Genomic DNA, 22,069 nt, shown 5'->3' on the forward strand with positions numbered 1-22,069 from the left:
TTTAAATTAAGCCACTTTAGTTATCTATGGAGCGACATTTTAAAATTTTATACCTTTTGTACTACCAAGGAAATTTGTACAATTTAAATAAACGAAGCAAAATTATTTTAAAAATTTAGTTGGGTGCAACATTTTCAAATTTGTATATTTCTGTACCATAAAATAAAAATTGCATTATTTAAATAAACGACGAAGGGCCATTTTAAAATTTGCAGAACAATTTTATGTGGTGTGAATTTCTAATTCAAAATTTTGTGGTGCGAATTTTTAATTCAAAATTTAATTATCTTTCGAATTTCCAAACGATCGTACTGTTTAAAAAACGAAGGAGAGCCATTTTTAAAAATTTCGCTACTTTGAATATTTGTAGTGCGACATTTATAAATTTAAATTTTGTACTATTTAAATAAAGAAAGGAGTGTCATTTTTAAAATTGGGTGACCTATTTAGTTGTGGTGCAACATTTTCAAATTTGTATATTTATGTAGAAACAAGAAAAATGTACTTTTTAAATAAACAAAGAAGAGTCATTTTAACTAGCTTAGAATTTTATATTTTGTGCTACTCAAATAAACGAAGGGATAAATTTATTTGTCCTATTTAATTTTGTACCAACCATAAAAATTGCACCGGGGTGTGATTTCCCGCCGAGGAGCCATTCCACATAATAGAAGTTCGTATAATATATTTTTGCATGATCTTAGATCTTTTGTCATTTATTATTACCTAACACATAATCTAGACATAATAGAAATATTAGGATTTGTTGAAATTGTTGTTACTTAACCCAACATATTAGCTAAGATTATTGATACTACAGATATTCATAGTTACCAATTAGTTATTTTAATAAAAGTAAATCAATTGCAATTTCCAATACCTATTTATTGGAGTAAATTTTTGATCATTTTGAGATTAATTACTAAAAAAAATACAGCGGTAGTATATAGTACCAAAAACTCTGGGTTCGAGGATCGTGCTGTCCAAAACATAAAACATTATATGCTTAATTAACAGCATTAATATAAAATACAATATTGTACAGCGCAGTTAATAGTACATTCAAAAAGTTATTCGCCATAAAGACAAATCACAAAAAAGCAATATTAAGCTCCCTATCTACTCTAAAATACACTGGGCAAACGTCATAATGAAGCCTAGTTAACTCTATCTCGAGTTATCTTAATTAATCAATTAGGCATAGTAAAAATATAAGACTTATAATACTTACATAAATAAACCATTAATACACTTTTAATTAAAATATAACAACGAGTAAAAGTCGCGTATACTCAAAGTGACTTAGGCACAAGTACACTTTGGGCATAAGTTTAATAAAGCTAAATAAAACAAATTTACTATTATTAGAATAGTGAAGACCTCATCGTAGAGTTTGTTGAACGCCACTTTGTTTTTTAACTCTTCAATTGCGGTAGTCATTTAGGCTTTTTACTAATAATGCAACGTTTCCAATAAAGATATATTTAAATTGCTATGCGAGGGGAAACAAGTTCTCAAATGCGTTAGTATAGTAAAAACCCTAAAGTACAGTTTGTTGAGCGTAACTTTGTTCTTTTATTTAACATGGTTCCTTAGTGTGGAAGGCAACTGGGCTTTACTGCTTCTTTGCTTTAGTGTTATTTTATTAGGCAAGAACTCTTTAATGGAAAATAATTAGAACATTAAGCTAATTAATTACATATATTTTTACATTCAAATATTTTACTTGTGTCCGGGGGAAAGTTCAGTATTAAAGTTATATAAAGTGTCAAACTATAACTGATTATAGGACTTAAACCACACAACTATGAGCCTCACTTAATAACCGGAGAGGCAGTTAAATTTTGAAAATGGTCCTCTTTCAACTTTTTAAATATTTTTTATAACAAATATGGTCTACGGCCTAAACGTTTTGGCACAAACCAAATATTACAACCATGCGTTGTTTATTTAAATAGAATATTTTTTCCCGTGTGCCCAAATTTTAAAATTAGAATGGTACAAATATTTTCTTGGTGTTACAAAATAATACAATATTAATATTTTAAAATGTCGTGCCAAAAGTTAATATCCTACTCAAATTTATTCATTCGTTTATTTGAACAGTGCAAAAGGCATAAATTTCTGAGTTAGTAAAAAAGGCATTTCTTCGCTTTTTCTGGTTGGTACAAAAATAAACAGGGCACCCAAATTTACTCCTTAGTTTATTTCAATAGTACAAAAAGGTATAAATTTCTAAGCTAGTTAAAATGGCTCTTCTTTGCTTATTTAAATAGTACATTTTCCTTGTTTCTACATAAATATACAAATTTGAAAATGTCGCACTACAACTAAATAGCTCACCTAATTTTTAAAATGACACTCCTTTCTTTATTTAAATAGTACAAAATTTAAATTTATAAATATCGCACTACAAATATTCAAAGTAGCGAAATTTTTAAAAATGGCTCTCCTTCGTTTTTTAAACAGTACGATCGTTTGGAAATACGAAAGATAATTAAATTTTGAATTAAAAATTCGCACCACAAAATTTTGAATTAGAAATTCACACCACAAAATTGGTCAGCAAATTTTAAAATGACCCTTCGTCGTTTATTTAAATAATGCAATTTTATTTTTTTGGCACAGAAGTATACAAATTTGAAAATGTTGCACACAACAAAATTTTTAAAATAATTCTGCTTCGTTTATTTAAATTGTACAAATTTCCTTGGTAGTACAAAAGGTATAAAATTTTAAAATGTCGCTCCATAGATAACTAAAGTGGCTTGATTAAAAATGGCTCTCCTTCGTTTATTAAATAGTACAATTTTTTGGAAGTACAAGATTCCAAGCTAGTTAAATTCGCACAACAAAAATTGAATTTTTCTGGTTGGTAAAATAAAATGTACAAGAAAGAGCTTTATTTTTAAAAATATTCCATTATAACTAAATGAATCCATGTTAAAACAACTTCTAATTACGGGATGTAAGGGGATATAAGTCGCATTGACTTCGTGGTCACTGCTTTTATAAAATTGTCTACTATGTACGTCCTATGTGGGGCTTTTGTCCTCTGATCTATGTAAAGCGTATTCAAAAGAGGCTTTATAAAACAGAAGCCATAATCTTTTATAATGGTTACATAGAGGTTGTTAGAAGGGTCAGACTTTCTTGTGTAATTTCTGCTATAAAAAAGTGAACTACACAAACGCCGTTCATGTGAACTTACTCTATGATTCTATTATGTTAGATAAAATTGGACAAAAGTACTATTCTCTTAGAAAGGTTGCGCTTTTTTTTTTACATAAATTATTTGCTGTCTTTATACTAACAACTACAAAAGAGAATTTTAATATGTTGTACTGTTTACGGGTTATACACGGTTAAATATTTTAACTTTGAGATTACAACTATTGTGGTGTGTGATAGCCAATGTTCCATTGCTAAATGTGACAACAGAATTTAAATATGTTGTACAGTTTAGGATTTATATATAATTAAAATATTACAATTTATATAAAATTGCGTATCTCACAATAACTATAAGACCTAAGTAAAAACAAATATATTTGTAATTAGCATGTTCAAAATGCCCTACATACAGAGTTTCATCCAAATCGGTCAAAATTTTATAAAAGGGCGTATCCCCCATAAACCAAAAGGCCAAGGTAAAAACAAACATGATATTCGTAATCGGCATGTTCGAAAATCCCTATGTACCAAGTTTCATCCAAATGGGTTAAAATTGTTATAAAAGGGCGTATTCCACATAAACTAAAAGACCTAGGTAAAAATAAATATGATATTCGTAGTAGGAACTGTAAAAAGTGGGCATCTGTTATGTTGTAAAAGAGAACAAATATCTAAAAGGGATTAAGACCCACTGTTACTCTGGGATTAAGACATAACCAAAACGGATGCTTATATCCAATGATGCCAACCCGTGAGAAAAATCCCAAACTGTGGGATTTTTTAACAATAATTTCTCAAACTGTGATAAAGGGAATTTTTGTAAAGATTGTCAGGATTTATGAGATTTTTCATATATTTATTGCATTGACGTCAACAAAATTGTCTATGGGCGAATAGACAGATGAGTCCTTAATGAACTTGAAATTAAGACTGTTATATGTTTGTTACTATAAAACGCATGTTATTGTTAAAGTAATTTATGGAGAGACTTATGAAAATATATATATATATATATATATATATATATATATATATATATATATATATATATAAAACGCCGAGCTATATTAATTGTATTCTGGTATTTTATAAATGAAAGGAAGAACAGAATTAACGGAAGAAGGTAAAACCAGAAACGTCAACTTTGAAAACGTTCCATACGAAATGACCGAAGAATGAAGTTTACCTAGATTTATTATGTTGATTGGAAGATCATGGCACAAAAGCATGATAGAAATTCTAAACTCAGAACAAAATGTACTTATTTTCATTAGCATTTTCACTTGTCTCATTCAGTTAAGGAAGATATGTGTTCATAAACTGTTTGATAAACATAGACGATTAGAGTTTTTGAATAATTCACTCAGACTTGAAGAAAATATGCACTAATTTCACTGTTCATATTTTCTAAGTTTAGAAGTTTTTATTATAGCGTGCGAAATTCAAGAGCATAATGGGAATTTCTGCCTCTGGAGATGGAATTTTATAACGTTTCATCACTGGCATCACTGCTTATAGCTAGTAAAGAATAAGTTTGATATCCAACTGTAGATACTATAAGTTTTGCTATACGGATCCACAGATTGAAAAATGTACAGAAAAATTTGGGTAAGTTTTTAATTTGCCCATTTTATGTCTAGAACAGTACTCAACCAATCCCTGTGAGGCTTCAAACCCGTTACTATTACTACTACTACTACTACTACTACTACTACTTCTAGCCTGTACTCGCACTCCTACTACTGTTTATACTATGGATCTGTATAATAAAATTGTACGGTATAAGTTTATGGCAGGGATGCAAATAAGGAACAAAATTTTACTAGCCCAAGAAAAAAGCTACTAGCCCACATTCCACAATAGAAATCATTTACTTACCTTCGGTATTTTGATAGTGATATTAAAAAGTCGCCCGCACCGATGAACCACCCGCTCCGGGCGAGTGGGCAAGTTGTTATTTGCATCCCTGGTTTATGGTATCCGCCTGTTTGAAGTTGGCCTCTCAAATGTTTGGGCTACACGAGATCTTTATTGGGTCAGAAAGTACTTCATTTGGGCTGTTTGGGCTAGCAACGTTTAGTGTTTGGGCTAGTTTGGAAACAAAGCTACAGCTTCACAAGTTTGAGGGGCCAACTTCACGTTAGCCCCCCAAGTGTTTGGGCCAGACAAGCTTTTTGTTTGGCTGGATAGTACTTCATTTGGGCTGTTTGGGTCAGCAAATTGTAGGGTTTGGGCTATCATAGTTTCCGAATTATGGGCTATTAAACTTATTGAAAAGTGATTTTCCTGCTTCTTTTGTATGGGACCACCTTCACTAATATGACATTTCTGACAAATACGTTTATTGGAATGACAGTACTTTGTGTCGGCTAGCAGTTTAGGGAGTTTCGAGATTTGGGCTGTATTTTAAACAGCATTAGACCTTCACAAAGTTTTGGGGGGCCAACTTCACATTAGCCCCCAAGTCATTGGACCAGACGAGACTTTTATTGGGCTGATTGGGTCAGGAACTTTTAGCGTTTGGGCTATTATAGTTTCCGAAATATGGGCTATTAAACTTATTGAAAAATGATTTTCGTGCTTCTTTTGTCGGGGCCAACTTCATTAATATGATATTTCTGACACTTTTACTAATTAGTAGTATATTTTTTTTCTTTCTTTTCTTTCTTTCTTTCTTTCTTTTTTTCACTTCTTTGAATGTTATTCATAGTGGAGATGAAACATGTGCCCACTAATATATGACATTGATTAACATACCGGTTACTAAAAACCCAAATATACGATGTCTTCTTCTCGGTTGGGGGTCGTTTCGTCAAAAGATATTTCGTCCAAAGGACATTTCGTCCAGACCAATTTAGTCCAAACACATTTGGTCCAAAGGACATTTCGTCCAAAACACAATTGGTCCAAAGGACATTTCGTCCAAAAGACAATTGGTCGAACGAACATTTCGTCCAAAAGACAATTGGTCCAAAGGACATTTCGTCCAAATGACATTTGGTCCAAAAGACAATTGGTCCAAGTTACATTTCGCCAAAAGACATTTGGTCCAAATGACATTTGGTCCAAAAGACAATTGGTCCAAGTTACATTTCGCCAAAAGACATTTGGTCCAAAGGACATTTCGTCCAAAAGACAGTTGGTCGAAGAAACATTTCGTCCAGGGATGTTTAGTTCAATGCACATTTCGTCCAAATGACATTTGGTCCGGTAACGCTTTGGGGCCCGGGCTTTGTTTCTATTAGAAGAGTAAAAGTGATGCCTATAACATTATGACTCAGTATCTTATTTCTAAAGGAAATTTGAAATAGAGATTTTTCCGCAATTTTCATTTCGATAGAACAAATATATGCTGAGATATTCAGAAAAATGTAAACTACTGAAAAAAAAAAGGCCACCTTTCTTTGCTTTTATTAATAATTTTAAAAAAATACAGTTTTAGCTTCGCAGAAATACAGTAGTAGCTTCGTTGGTTAAGAAATTTACCTCCTTCCGAAATGATAAACAATCCTTTGAAGAGCAAACTCCCTCTTCATTTGAGGACAACATTAACTCCGCATGGTCATGTGAATCTTCTATTTGGTTTGAGACTTTGCAATGGATATCTTAAATGTACCGAGACAATTAATATGAAAGCCAAAGTATATACTGTATTTGCACGAGGAGTAGCATTGAAATAAAAATACAAGAAAAGTGAACAATTCTGGTTTGTCATACAACTCACTAATTATGTAGAAACGTTTGCCAGAGTTACACACTATCTACGAATAGATACCACACTTGTGGTTAACCTGAAAAGATACCTATATTCTACACGAAATGTTCCAACTTTCATCTTATATTTGTCAATCCCTTTTCACAATGTTGCAGCCAAGAATGTGACCGTTTAAGAGTATTATTAACGGTAAAAAGAATATATTTCACACATGTGTATTTTTCTATTCTCAGTATTTCTTCAAAGAAACTTGACACACATTATTTTTCACTATTCTAACACAAGGGTTTGAATCAGGGTTGATATGTTTAAAACAAAATGTTTAAAACAAGTGTTTAAAACATGTTTAAAACGAGGGCTGTTGTTTTATTCAGTTTGTTTTAAACGTTTTAAACAAATTGTTTTAAACGTGTTTTTTTTCGATGCTGGTTGGACATGTTTAAAACAACTAAAATATCAGATTGAAGAAGCTAATTTAATTTTCTAATAAACAACCCATCCTCCGCAGGGTTTGTGCATGGAGTAAATTACAAGCAGAGTTATATTCTTATTATAACAGCAATTACTGAACGAAATTCTGCACATCAGTGTGCTTATAACTAAACCAACAGAAGTTCAAGTGAAGTATTTGAACATTTCATGAGATATACATCATTGAAAAGCTTATAGACCACAAATTCCAACGAGATAATATGCGTGAAATTCCCGCCGTATTCGCAGAAAAAGAACAGACATAAAAATCATTAAAAATATGAAAATATTGACTTTGCGGGGCCCTGGCAACCCTTGCAGTTACCTGCGCTGACAAAATGATGCTAATGTGTAGGCCACATACTTGTGACAATAATATAAGAAATGGTAGCCATTGCTGCCATTGCGTAATGAATTCGTTTTATGTAGGAAATATTTAAAAAAAAAATATGCGTAGAAAAACATTCATTGAATTAGACATTCTCTCCCCTCCCCCACTATAGTACCACGTCCATATGCAAATCATTTTTGCTGCACACATCATGTATACGAACAAGAATTATGCTTCTAGACCACTTCAGTGAAATATATCTTGTGTTATACGGGACCGTCCCGAAAATAAATGTAAATTAACCAAATTTTGACCCCCTCTTCCTCTATAAACAAGTACACATACAGGTTACTATCATGTAGGGGACTACTTCATTGCTTCACATACCAATTTTTATGGATGTACCACACAGAGGGGAGGAATACCCGCCAAAACCTGATGAAAAAAAATTGATAAAAAAAAAAAACTTCATCCTCCCTCTCTCGGCCGTACATACGTACCCCGTATATACATAAAATGCAAGTGACGGAAAGCTTTATCTCTCAAAAATACTTTGGTACCAAATCACCTTTCTAGCTTAATTAAGGACTGAGCTATTGATGTTTGTTGTAAAAATAAATGTAATTTACGTCAAAAAACTGAAACTCCAAAAATTGGCTAACTTTGTCCCCTCCCTGCTCCCCATAATAAGCAAGAAGTACAAATCAGGGTTGGCAAAAACCATGGTTTTTATTGAAAAAACAAAAAACCGTTTTTTTGGTTTAAACCAGGTTCTTTTGGTTTAAATAATTTGCTCTATATATTCATATCATATATGGTCAGAAATAAGTTTGTTTCGCCTTGATGTTATTATGCAACTACCGGGTTATGCTGGAAGGGATCACATAAGCTTAATGCGGAATAAAGACTGCTTCTCGAGTTACATCCGAGAGAAATTGTCCTCCATTTGAACTCGGAACCAGGACTAATTGGCCACAAATGCGATACGTCTGCCGACTCACTCACGAAGGAATCTTGATAAAAAATACGTTGTACTGATCTTTACATGCTTCTTAATATAACTGTCAAGAGTCATTTGAGAAGGACAAAAAGATAAACAGTTGCACAAGTGAAACCATTATACAGAATTACATATGGACAATTTCAAAGTACTACGGAGTACAGAAGAACTAATTTAGTTCGAGTTAGTTAACAACAACTTTTATTGGTCCAAATTAAAGAAATACGACGACTTAATTTGCATATTAGTAAGAAAAGTGAATAAAGATACGAATTATTTGAGTCCACTTTGGCTCAGACTCATTTATACATAAATAAATACCAAAGAGACTTCTCATTTCACTAAATGTCTCTCGTGGGGCCTGACCCCCCTCCCCCCAAACACAAAAAATACGGCATTTCGATGTATTTTATCAATAGTAAACATTGAAACGAAACAATATTTAGAATTTTTCTTTGATTGCAATTAAATAAAAACAATAATAACAACTACAAAAAAATCACAAAACAAACATTTATAAACTTTGCTTATGCAGTATAATCTTTTTGAGTAATGAATGGGGAATTTAGGTCTGAATATAATACGAATAATATACGGGAGTGAAATGTGATAACCCACAAACGTGTCTTCATCAAGATTTTACAAACACTTACACTTTTAGGAACATTTTTCGTTTTTTGGTTTAAACCAGCCAACCCTGGTACAAATACACGATATTACCATGTAGTAACCTACTTCATTGCTTCATGTAACAATTTTTATGAATCTATCCCCCAAGAGGGGGAACGGCCCCCAAAAAACTGTTGAAAACAAAACAAAAAACACGATATTTACCCTCCTCCCACATACATAAAATGCACACCAGGAAAGTTGCATCTTTGAGGAATAAATTAGTACCAAAACCATCTTCCAGCCTTAATTTGAGGTTTAAGACTGAGCCATTGAGGTTTAAAGCCCTGACACAGCAGTTGCGTCAATGGGAGTTTAAAGATGAAGAATGCAGACGACCAGTAGAACGTAACACAAAGAAACTAAACTACATATTCTGTGAACGGAGATCGGGAAAATCCCGATTTTTTCTCCGGAATTGAACATTTGGGCGGATCGAGATTAGGGAAGTTCCCGAAATTTGATCTAGCGGTTGAATATAGATGGCAAGCAGTACCTAAGAGTGTAAAAATGTAATTTATATGCTTATGTAGATTATTGTTTTAAACAAAATAAACGTTTTAAACATGTTTTTTTCTTGTTTAAAACAAAGTACTTTGTTTTAAACGTTAAAAACGTTTTAAACAAAAAAAACATGTTTTAAACATAAAAAACGTTTTTTATGATTTTTTTTAAAAAAAACATGTTTTTTTTCAACCCTGGTTTGAATACCTAATATTTAACTTACTCAAATTTAAACTCCATTAATTTTAGTTGCCGGTACTTATTTTAAAACTTTGTGGGCGCGGTGGCTCAGTGGTAGAGCGTTCACCTCCGGTGCTTGGGATCCCTGGTTCGATCCCAGCTCGCGCCGTGTGGACTTTGTGGTGGACAAACACCGTGCTCGTGGGTTTTTTCGGGATTCTCCCGTTTCCTCCCACTTTCTTCATTCCACCATTTCACTCATCTCTCATCATCACCGTCTCCTTTAGCCTAACCGGCATAACCGTGGGACGTAAAACTTAAAGATTTCATTTCATTTTTATTTTTAAACTATTTCATTCACAACATTAAAATTTAGATGTCGTGTTAGCAGTTATTACAGCAACATGCTTCACACTCCAACCTTTCCCTCATTTCTGTTGTTCGGCCATTTTGTTTTCACTCGTTTACGTTTTTCTGAATATCTCAGCATATATTTGTTCTATCGAAATGGAAATTACGAAATAAATCTCTATTTCAAATTTCCTTTAGAAATAAGAAGCTACTGAGTCATAATGTTATAGGCATCACTTTTATACTCTTCTAATAGAAACAAACCCCGGACCCCAAAGCGTTATCGGATCAAATCTCCTTTGGACGAAATGTCCCTTGGACCATTGTGTTTCGGACGAAATGTCCTTTGGACCAAATGTCTTTGGACGAAATGTCCTTTGGACCAGTTGTCTTTTGGACGAAATGTCATTTGGACCAAATGTCTTTTGGTCGAAATGTCCTTTGGACGAAATGTCCTTTGGACCAATTGTGTTTTGGACGAAATGTCCTTTGGACCAATTGTCTTTTGGACGAAATGTCCTTTGGCTAAATGTCCCTGGACCAAATGTTTCTGAACGAAATGTCCTTTGGACGAAAAGGGTGGTGACCCTTCTTCTCATGTAATTCAGTTTGGAGTTCCTTTTTCATAACATTTTGTCTAATGCTGTGCAATATCCAGATATCAAGTTTTTAGTATGTCATTATACGAAATCCGTTTTCGGTTCTTGACATTTCATTAAGTGAAATTCTAATTTCAGTTTTTGTCATTTCATTATCGGAAATCCAGATTTCGGTTTCAGTTGAAATTCTAAATCCAGATTTTGTGAATCTCAATTTTTGACAGCGCTAATTTTGTCTAAGTAGTTATCAGCTTTAATCCTCTAAATTTATTTTACTGGAAAACAATTACTATCTTAATAAACTGTATAAAGCATAAACTTTACAATTGTAATGGTTATATATGGTAAACTAAGCTATGAATAAGACACTCGTGGAAATTTTATATATACACTACATCCATAATTGAATTGCGTCAAACCTTGAAGACTTATGTCCAAATAATTTTTATATACATCCATTCTTTACATGTTACGTAAGCCTTTTGTGAATACGTGGGTAATATAGACATGTGTTTGATGCAGAAAACTCCAGGTTTGATTCTTAATGGACTCTCAAGCAGCATACAGTCTTCTAACTAGTCTCCGTTCTATTATTATCAACAATTCTTTGTAATTTTTAAGCCGAATACTCATCCACATTAAACTGTATATAGGGAAAGCAATAAGAAAGCAATCTTTTTTCTCTCAGTTCGGTTACAAAGATTAGGATGAGCACTTCTTCATATTTCTGGGGAAGTACTTGAGTCCCTCTGCTCCCCATTGCTGCGCTCATTTCTTAAACTGACAAAACAAAACGAAATACAAAATTATGAATTTGAAGTATAAAGCTTTTCTCTATTTTTCGACTATTTATAAAAATATCAAGGTAGGTGGGTCATGTTTTTGCTGGAGTCTTGGCAGTTTTGGTAGTCTTGCACATTTAGTCTTGGTTTTGGTCTTGCATATGCATCCTCAGTCCAGGGGATTAACTAGGCTGGGGCAACCGGGGCGATGCCCCGGTCCACAGGCAATCAGGGTGCCCGCTGGTAAGTTCGTGAATCAATGGGAGTCGTAATTACGTCACCTACATTGTAATAGTTTTGGGTGACCACTTCCAACCTCTGCCAAATGTAAATTTAGTACTATCGTAGAAATTAATAATGTCGTAATTCTGTCAAAACTTCTGGCATAGTATGTACAAGATGGCAACATTGCATCTTTTTTCACCATTTGGAGCTCCACCGATGTATAGTCCAAACAATTTATAAAATAAGAAAAATCCTCACCTATTAGATTAAAACCTATTCTTTCCGGCAACCAAATATCTCAAGGTCTAACCCTCTTTCAAATACAGCCCAAATCTTAATAGCCCAAACACTAAAACTCGCTGACCCAATAAGCCCGAACGAAATATTATCCAGCCCCCTCCCAAAAAAAAATCCGTCTGGCCCAGTCACTTGGAGGATTAACGTGAAGTTGGCCCCCAAAACTTCGTGAAGGTCTAACTCTATTTCAAATATAGCCCAAATCTTGAACTTTGCTACATTGTTAGTTGGCACAAAGTATTGTCAATTCCAATAAATATATTTGTCAGAAATATCATATTAGTGAAGTTGGCCCCGACAAAGAAGCAGGAAAATAACTTTTCAATAAGTTTAATAGCCCATATTTCGGAAACTATGATAGCCCAAACGCTAAAATTTGCTGACCCGATCAGCTCAAACGAAGTACTATCTAGCCCAATAAAAATCTCGTCTGGTCCAATCACTTGGGAGCTAATGTGAAGTTGGCCCCCCAAAACTTTGTGAAGCTGTAGCTTTGTTTCCAGACTAGCCCAAACACTAAACGTTGCTAGCCCAAACAGCCCAAATGAAGTACTTTCTGACCCAATAAAGATCTCGTGTAGCCCAAACATTTGAGGGGCCAACTTCACACAGACATGGTATCCTCATTCTTAGGTCTTTTATCAGCCTAAATACTATTAGTTTCATAGTGTTAAAATAGATGTAAAATGCTTAAATAAAAAGTTAGGAATCTTCGACACGAATAAGAAAACAACTGAACACTATCAACTGTGTTTTGAAATTAACGATTCAAACAATGCGAGAAAAAATACGTTTTTCAAGTCAAATATTATTTTGTAGAGCAAGTATACTCAGAAACGTAAGACGTAAATATAATATGCTGTATTGGGATCAGAGATAGGTATATAAAGATTCCTAATTCATGGTAAGTCAACATGTTTGCTAGACTTTCGTGGTAATTCTGAATAAAAATAATCTTACTGTAACTACTACTGAATAAGCGTTCTTAAGTTATAAGTAGTGGGAATGATAGTTGGATAGAAAAAGCCTCTTCCTTATGGAAGCAGAGGGATATGGCACAAATCCACTTCGGGTAAACTCTTGCTTTCACAACCTGAATTGAGGTTTATAACTTTAGATGCACGCCTACATCCCAGTTACCTATATCACTTACAAGTAAGTAATGTTAACTGGTTTTCAATCATAGTAAATTAAATGTATAAATTGATGAAAATGATGGATGATGAAAGATGAAGGATCGTAATTCTATTCCTTCTATTAAACTTGGATGAATTTTTCATTCCGAAGTTATTTACGGTTAGTTATTTCTTTTTTTTTATTTACACATACTTCCGAGAGAATAATAACATCTTCTGTGATAAGATGTACTTCCTGGGATTGGAAATGGCCCTCTGAAGTGCTGCTGCTGTTTAAAGTTCTTTTGGGGCAAGTGCTAGCACAGGTGTGGTGTCCTGCTATAAAGGTAACCAAGAAAATTCTGTCGCTCTTTGTAGAGGTGTGTGTTTTATTGGCCCTCACACCGTGAGTTGAATGCGAATGAAGATAAGGTGAAGGTTAATTATTGGTGTGGGTATATCCAACATACACCTGGTTGTGGCAGTTCACTTACACCGTGAACTTGCGTAAGGACAGAATGAACATGGGGCATTCACGGAGCGTTATAAGGGCGGGTAGTTGTACGAGTTCAAACTGGGGTCAAACACCGCTCCAGCGGGGCGGAAGATATGCCAGGCCTTTGGCGAGGGTGTCGTGACTACGCGGACAGTGCAACGGTGGTTTCACAAATTTAAGGATGGTGACAAAACACTCGAAGACGCACCACGTGCCGGAGGACCAACACGTCCAAAATAAAGCTCTTCTCAAGAAATTGAGGCGAGCAGTGGCTAGACATGTGAGGAACTGGGAGTACCAAATTTCTCAAAAGTAAATCCCCACGTTAAGCGGGTTTGCATATCCAGGCTCCTAACTATAAAAACATTTACGATCACTCTAACCCCAATCATTTCACAGATTCAACCTGTTGTATATAAGTTATTAGGACGTAAAATTGAACATAATTTATGCGAAAAAGACTTTTATGCATTGCAAGATCTGTAACAGCCAAATATTCACCACAAACTTATAGTCGTATCGACATAAACAAAGAGAAGTGTGGAGCAGGAAAGTACTTTACCCAAAAGTCAAAAGAGGCTCACTGAAGACATACGAACTGGTCAAGCGGTTTGGGGCACTAGTCTTTCAATTAGAAGTTTATGTGTTCAAACCCTGAAGGGAGTATTCGTTTTTTGTTTTTTTTAAAGTGTGTTCCTATTTTTATCAGAGGACTGAGAACATTTCTTTAAATAAATCTTTGGCAACTACTTTTCTCTCAAATTCCATTAGAAGGGAACATTATATGAATTTCAAATCTAAAATCCACAGCTGAGAACAAAATATTATGTTCAATATTTCATTATTATCCTTTGATTTGTAATGAAAAACTAATTATAAGCATTGGCGATTTCAGAAGATTTCCCCCCGGTAATGGTCAATATATGAATGAGAGAAAACTGATAAAACATTATTAGTCCACTTTGAGCATGATCGAAGAGAACTTATTGCCACGAAGGGGAAAATTTATGTCGACAGAGTCTCAAATTCTCCCACAGGTCATGCCCTGAAATCATCAGTTTGAAAGGTTTCCTTAACAAATAGAATATTACATTTATTTCTCGTTCTACGTTTTGAAATAGAAAAATCATAATTTTAAAGTGAATTATAATACGATAAGCATAAAGATTTATAGAACTAATGAAGTAAATATTCTTGTGTAAGTTATCGATTTCTAATCAGATTAAAACTCGAATATTCGTTTGCATCGCACTTTAAAGTAAATCCTCTCTCTATTAATTCTTACTGGAAAGTATGTTTAACTCCAATTACTTAATCAATATTTTTAATAATATATTTTTATTGTAATACTTTTACTATTCAATGTTGTATACACTTCATTTCCCAAAGCAAAACCTCGCAAATGTATAGTAGACTAGTGAATATTATCAAATAAATTATCATTTTGTTTACGTAAATACTCCATCGCCTCATTTCAAACTTCGTACTTTAAATAATAATAATAATAATAATAATAATAATAATAATAATAATAATAATAATAATAATAATAATAATAATAATAATAATAAAATCATAGCCATACCTTTATCAGAATTTCAGGCTTAGTCAATAAATGAATTCAACGTGGTCTCTATTCGAAGTTCTATTTAATCGAATCCGATAGAGAAACTTCGAAAACAGGTAAAAGAAAAATGTTACCTTGGTGGGACTGGAACTAACCTTTAAGAGTTCCTTTCAATTTACAGACAAATGCCTTAGGCACTTTGTTTCTTTTCTTTAAGTTAACTGATTCACCGAACGTATCTGAGTAACTTGTCTCTATTTTCTACTCGGTTATATACGTTTTACAATCATTTCCGTTAATCTTGAACGACAGGAACACGAATACAAAAACATCTAAGAGAATTAAAATTCCAAACTCCCCCACCGGAAATCGAACCTGAGACCTCATACACCTTAGGCACACGTGCTAGCCACTAGACCAGCGGGGAAAGCAAGTGAAATGCCTTTTGTAGTATCTGAAGTTTACACCTATTTCATCTTGCTGTAATAATGTTTACCGTATTCGTTACTTTGAGGAATGATATACGTTATTCATATAGGTTGTATTACATATTCGTTCATAAATATTATATAAATTATCAGAATTATTAATGATCTTCCATGGAAATTCACTGGCGCATGCACAGTAGAGTGACAGTGTAATTGAAAGGTGAGTTCAACAGATATTATATATTTCGCCGACATTATTTAATAGCTATGTAGAAGAGATAGCAAAAATGAGTTTTCATAATGAAGATGGAATTTCGGTAGGAGATAGAATGATGAGGTGTATACGGTTTGGGGTTGATATGATTGTTGTTGCAAAATCTAAAAAGAAAATTAATAAGATGTAGAAAACTTGAGAAAGGCTTCTGAAGAATATGGGATGAAAATAAATGTTAGAAAGACAAAATCCATGTTGATTGAAACGAAGCGATCGGTGTCAAATATAGAAGTAGGAGCGGGAAAAAAACAGGTGACTAGTTTTTGATGTCTGAGTAATATTATTAGTGATATGACATGCGAACGTGAAATAAAAGCAAAGATAGAAATGGCGAAAGAAGCCTTTAGGATGAAGAAAATACTATTTTGTGGGGCCTTAGAGTTGAAAAAAAGACTCATAAAATGCTTCGTGTACTGTATTTTACTGTATTTATAGGACAGAAACATGGACATTACGCAGAAATGATAAGAAACAATTGGTGGCTTTCGAAATATGTGCGTGGAGAAGAATGGAGAGAAATAGCTGGGTCGAGAGGAAAACGAATGAGAGGGTCGGAAATGGAAGGAGAAAAATATTATTAAGAAGAGGAAGAGAAACTGGTTGGAATATTGGTTAAGAAGGAACTGTATCATGAGGGATGTGCTAGAGGGTATGGTGGCAGGAAATAGAGGGAGGGGACGAATTAGACTATATAGAAACATAATTAGGCTATTGGCGATATCAAAACAGAAAAATCGTATGTGAAGATGGAGAGGTTAACAGAAGATTGTGGAGCATGGCAGCTTCTCAGCTGCGGTAAGTGAGCCGCTGGTAATGGCGGAATACTTCTGATATAATGATGATGATGATGCACAGTAGAAACAGAAATATCCACTTTACTGTCATTGCTAATACGAATGACAATGAAAATTTCTACAAGTTGTCAAAATGTCTAGCTCTAAAGGCTGTAGAGAACTATCTGTTAGTCTGCGAGGAGAAATTATAGTCGAGTAAAAGTGGAACAAACTCTCATTCAGATCGCTTGGGTTTAGGGCTGTGACGAGAAATCAGTGAAGAAATTGATTTAGCGGTATGGCAAATAATAATAATAATAATAATAATAATAATAATAATAATAATAATAATAATAATAATAATAATAATAATAATTTATTTCATAATTCATTTCTGCCAGTAGCTTTCGCCCCCTTACTCCCACTTCATGCTTACTCAGGAGGAAGCTGCGCGTCCCCAGGTTGGGAACCACTACTTTCCATTAAGGAATTCTGATAGCCTGTTAGACATTTTCATTCTGACTAATCAGTAAACTGCATTCTTCTGTTTCTACTGCGCATGCACCAGTGAATTTCCATGAAATATTATGAATAATTCTGTTAATTTATATAATATTTATGAACGAATATGTATTACAACCTATATGAATAACGTATATCATTCCTCAAAGTAACGAATACGGTAAACATTATTACAGCAGGATGAAATAGGTGTAAACTTCAGATACTACAAAAGGCATTTCACTTGCTTTCCCCGCTGGTCTAGTGGCTAGCACGTGTGCCTAAGGTGTATGAGGTCCCAGGTTCGATTTCCGGTGGGGGAGTTTGGAATTTTAATTCTCTTAGATGTTTTTGTATTCGTGTTCCTGTCGTTCAAGATTAACGGAAATGATTGTAAAACGTATATAACCGAGTAGAAAATAGAGACAAGTTACTCAGATACGTTCGGTGAATCAGTTAACTTAAAGAAAAGAAACAAAGTGCCTAAGGCATTTGTCTGTAAATTGAAAGGAACTCTTAAAGGTTAGTTCCAGTCCCACCAAGGTAACATTTTTCTTTTACCTGTTTTCGAAGTTTCTCTATCGGATTCGATTAAATAGAACTTCGAATAGAGACCACGTTGAATTCATTTATTGACTAAGCCTGAAATTCTGATAAAGGTATGGCTATGATTTTATTATTATTATTATTATTATTATTATTATTATTATTATTATTATTATTATTATTATTATTATTTAAAGTACGAAGATTCAAATGAGGCGATGGAGTATTTACGTAAACAAAATGATAATTTATTTGATAATATTCACTAGTCCACTATACATTTGCGAGGTTTTGCTTTGGGAAATGAAGTGTATACAACATTGAATAGTAAAAGTATTACAATAAAAATATATTATTAAAAATATTGATTAAGTAATTGGAGTTAAACATACTTTCTAGTAAGAATTATATAGAGAGAGGATTTACTTTAAAGTGCGATGCAAACGAATATTCGAGTTTTAATCTGATTAGAAATCGATAACTTACACAAGAATATTTACTTCATTAGTTCTATAAATCTTTATGCTTATCGTATTATAATTCACTTTAAAATTATGACTTTTCTATTTCATAACGTAGAACGAGAAATAAATGTAATATTCTATTTGTTAAGGAAACCTTTCAAACTGATGATTTCAGGGCATGACCTGTGGGAGAATTGACCATTATTGACCATTACAGGGGGGAAATCTTCTGAAATCGCCAATGCTCATAATTAGTTTTTCATTACAAATCAAAGGATAATAATGAAATATTGAACATAACATTTTGTTCTCAGCTGTGGATTTTAGATTTGCAATTCATATAATGTTCCCTTCTAATGGAATTTGAGAGAAAAGTAGTTGCCAAAGATTTATTTAAAGAAATGTTCTCAGTCCTCTGATGAAAATAGGAACATACTTAAAAAAAACGAATACTCCCTTCAGGGTTTGAACACACAAACTTCTAATTGATAGACTAGTAACCCAAACCGCTCGACCAGTTTTTTTTTATTTCCCATTTGCTGAAGAGTTACATGAAGCTTAAACAGCTTAGGACAGATATTCAGTACATACTATACGTAAATAATTTGAAAAATATTTTTGAGCTACATTTACAGAAAATTGTTTACAAGCAGTTTTAAGAAACATCACATATGCATATTCATTTCCATACGGATATGTGTCCATAAGATAAAAAATCGTTTGACCAATTAACCATGTGACGCTATTGTTTTTCGTGATTGGAAAAAACTTATATTCTGGGAACAAAGCATAATTATGATCAAACTTATGTGCAGGTGCTCGGCAAATCACACTTAACAAAGCGTTGTAATTTAGCCCAGATAGAAGAAGATTGAAGACACAACGTTAGTCTGTGTTCTAGCGTGTCTTCCTGATTACAGTGTTGACACATATCCGTAGGGAGTACACTAATACGTTTTAACTTAACATGAGTAGGTACGAGCTCATTTACTATCGTATACCAGACACCCACGACCGCTGATGTCAACGTGGTGTTATGAATATTGAACCAAATTCTGGACCAATTTTTTGTTGGAAATTTCATTTGGATACGCAGAACGATATTATTGCAAAGAGGTGCGTGGAAGTGTGTGGATAGAAAGCGGATATGGGAATAGTTGGTAGGATCAGAGATAGAAACAGGACCAACCTTGCACGCAGTGTTGAATATACACCGGGGCCTGTTTGAGTGACATCGTATTAGGAGGATTAGGTGCAGGGAGGGAAGAGATCCAACAAGAAATCCATTGGTGGGTGATTTGGTCAGTAACTTGAAATTGTTTATAAGTATTAGCTAGAAAGAATGCAGTACATTTAGCTCTGACTGATATTAGGTTCAAGCCCCCACGGTCAAGGGGTAGGGTAACAGTGTCACTTTTGACACGAAAATAATGCCCTGCCCACAGAAACCAACCAATCAGGGAATTTATTTTACGAACATACAATCACTAATGGGATATATATGAGCGGAGTACCACAATTTAGCACATAAATAACTATTGATGTACCAAATACGTTGGATTAGGTTTAAGTTGCGCAATTTGTGATTTAGACTGAGCATTCGTAATTTTTGAATGAGAGAATCCCAAATATGTTCATACTGTAAACTGTCTGAATTAGAAAACGTTATGCCCAGGATTTTCACTTTCGTAACCAGTTCAATGTTGGCAAATGGTAGGAGTATGCCGTCCATAGTCCAAGAATGAAAGGGCAACACTTTTGTTTTTTGTAAATTAAGCAGTTCGCCACTAAGAGCACTAAATTGTTGTAATTGGTCAATAATATAGTTAAATTGTTGTAGAGTGGTACAGCTAAGGCTAACATCGTCTGCGAAGGCAGTAACCGATATATTTTGCAGGTCATTCAGATCAGGTTGTATATATGCAGCTAACTTATATAATAAAGGTTCTAGTGCGAAGCCAAACAAAAACATGGAAATTGGGCATCCCTGACGAACTCCTTTGTGTAATGGAATGGGAGCAGTAGAAAAACCATTGATTTGAAGCGTAGCCGTGGCTGTGCTATAAATGTGAGTGAGAAAGTTAAGGAAAACTTCTGGAAAATTATACGCTCGTAGCACAGCAAACAGAAAGTCATGAGATAATCGATCAAATGCATTTTGAAAATCAAGGGATATCAGGCAAGCCGGTTGTCTATTAAACGTAAAATAACCTACAACATCCCGAATCTTGGTCAGCGCATAATAAACATTCTTATGTGGATTGAGAGCAGCCTGAAATGGACTAATTTTGTCTTGAAATATTGATTTGAGGCGTCGCACTAGAACTTTACTAAACAATTTGAGATCGGTGTTGAGTAAGGTGATTGGCCTATATTGTGTGACAGTGTTGGCATCAGAAGACTTAGGAATAAAGATCACATGACCATCATTTTGAAGGAAGTGCGGAGTAGCATAGAGTTCATTATATAATGTTACCATATCCACGCCTATGATATTCCAATACTGTTGATAGAGTGCATACGGCAAACCGTCACTCCCGGGACATGAGGTAGGATTACATTGCTTAAGCATGTGAAGTATTTCCGCTTCTGTTAGTGGTGCAGTTAATGTCTGATTATCAGCCGCTGATAATTGTGGGAGCAACAAATTTAAATAATCGTGATACCCTTGGGGAGGGTCCGTAGTGGCAGCATATAACGTTGTATAATGGTCAAAGAAAACTTTTTGAATGTCAGGGAGGGCCGTAAGTTTGGTATTATTATGATTCAGGGTGTCAGTCACCTTCCCAACACGACGTTTATGTTTCGCCATATAGTGATAAAATGTAATGTGTTCATCGGGCAGACAGTCTCCGTCTGGCAGGGTATGAACATATTTGCGTACATCATTAGCATGAAGTTGTTTTATCCATGCCTTCGTTTTGTGAATTGCAATCATATTTTGCGGAGAGCTGGGCAGGATCCAAAGTTCATGCAGCGCTCTGTAAAGATACGCTAGGGTGTCACGCTGGTCTCGTTTCTTTTCAGCTCCTTGCCATTTGAAAAAACTTCTTATTTTAGGCTTCACATATTTGACCCACCAGTCATTTAGTGTCGGGTAGTAGTGACGTTAGCGGAGCCAGTACGTCCATTTAGTTCTAAACAAACATTTCGTGTCGGTGTCAGTAAGTAATTGAGTATTCAATTTCCAAGCTGTTTTTTCCATAGGTTGTAGAAACACCTAGAGCAAATTTACATGTCCAGATTACTGCGGCATGATCACTGAACGGAACTAATTTCAAATGAATATCAGTGAGGGAGGATACTAGATTAGTGGTTGCCAAAACTCGGTCCAACCGACTGCTCATAGTAGAATTTTTAAAAGTGAATTGGAGATCTCGCCGGTGGTGGACCCAGACGTCCTTGAAAGGTATTGATGAAACTAGCTGCTGTAGGGCAGGTGATGGAATAAACTTTCCCGTGGTATCAATTGCTCTAGAGACAGCATTAAAATCGCCTGCAAGTATTATGTTATTCGGAACATTCGGAAATAATGGTAAGATTTCAGTAGAGTAAAACTGTTTCCGTGCTATTCGATTATTAGTGCCAGAATACGAATAAATATTAA

At 34.2% G+C, this 22,069-nt stretch overlaps 1 protein-coding gene across 1 annotated transcript in view; it reads left to right on the top strand.

The window, feature by feature from the left end:
• Window positions 1–13,053: 13,053 nt before the first annotated feature.
• LOC145681466 (uncharacterized) overlaps window positions 13,054–22,069 on the top strand; it is a 51,637-nt gene continuing 42,621 nt past the window's right edge. Inside the window, exon 1 of the mRNA XM_081753105.1 lies at window positions 13,054–13,202. Within this exon, the coding sequence (XP_081609231.1) occupies window positions 13,200–13,202 (3 nt within the window). The 5' untranslated portion in view covers window positions 13,054–13,199. The remainder of the gene's footprint in view (window positions 13,203–22,069) is intronic.

Source organism: Thermobia domestica, chromosome 3, assembly GCF_964235325.1.
Source record: "Thermobia domestica chromosome 3, izTheDome1.hap1.1, whole genome shotgun sequence".
Classification (NCBI taxonomy): Eukaryota; Metazoa; Arthropoda; class Insecta; order Zygentoma; family Lepismatidae; genus Thermobia; species Thermobia domestica.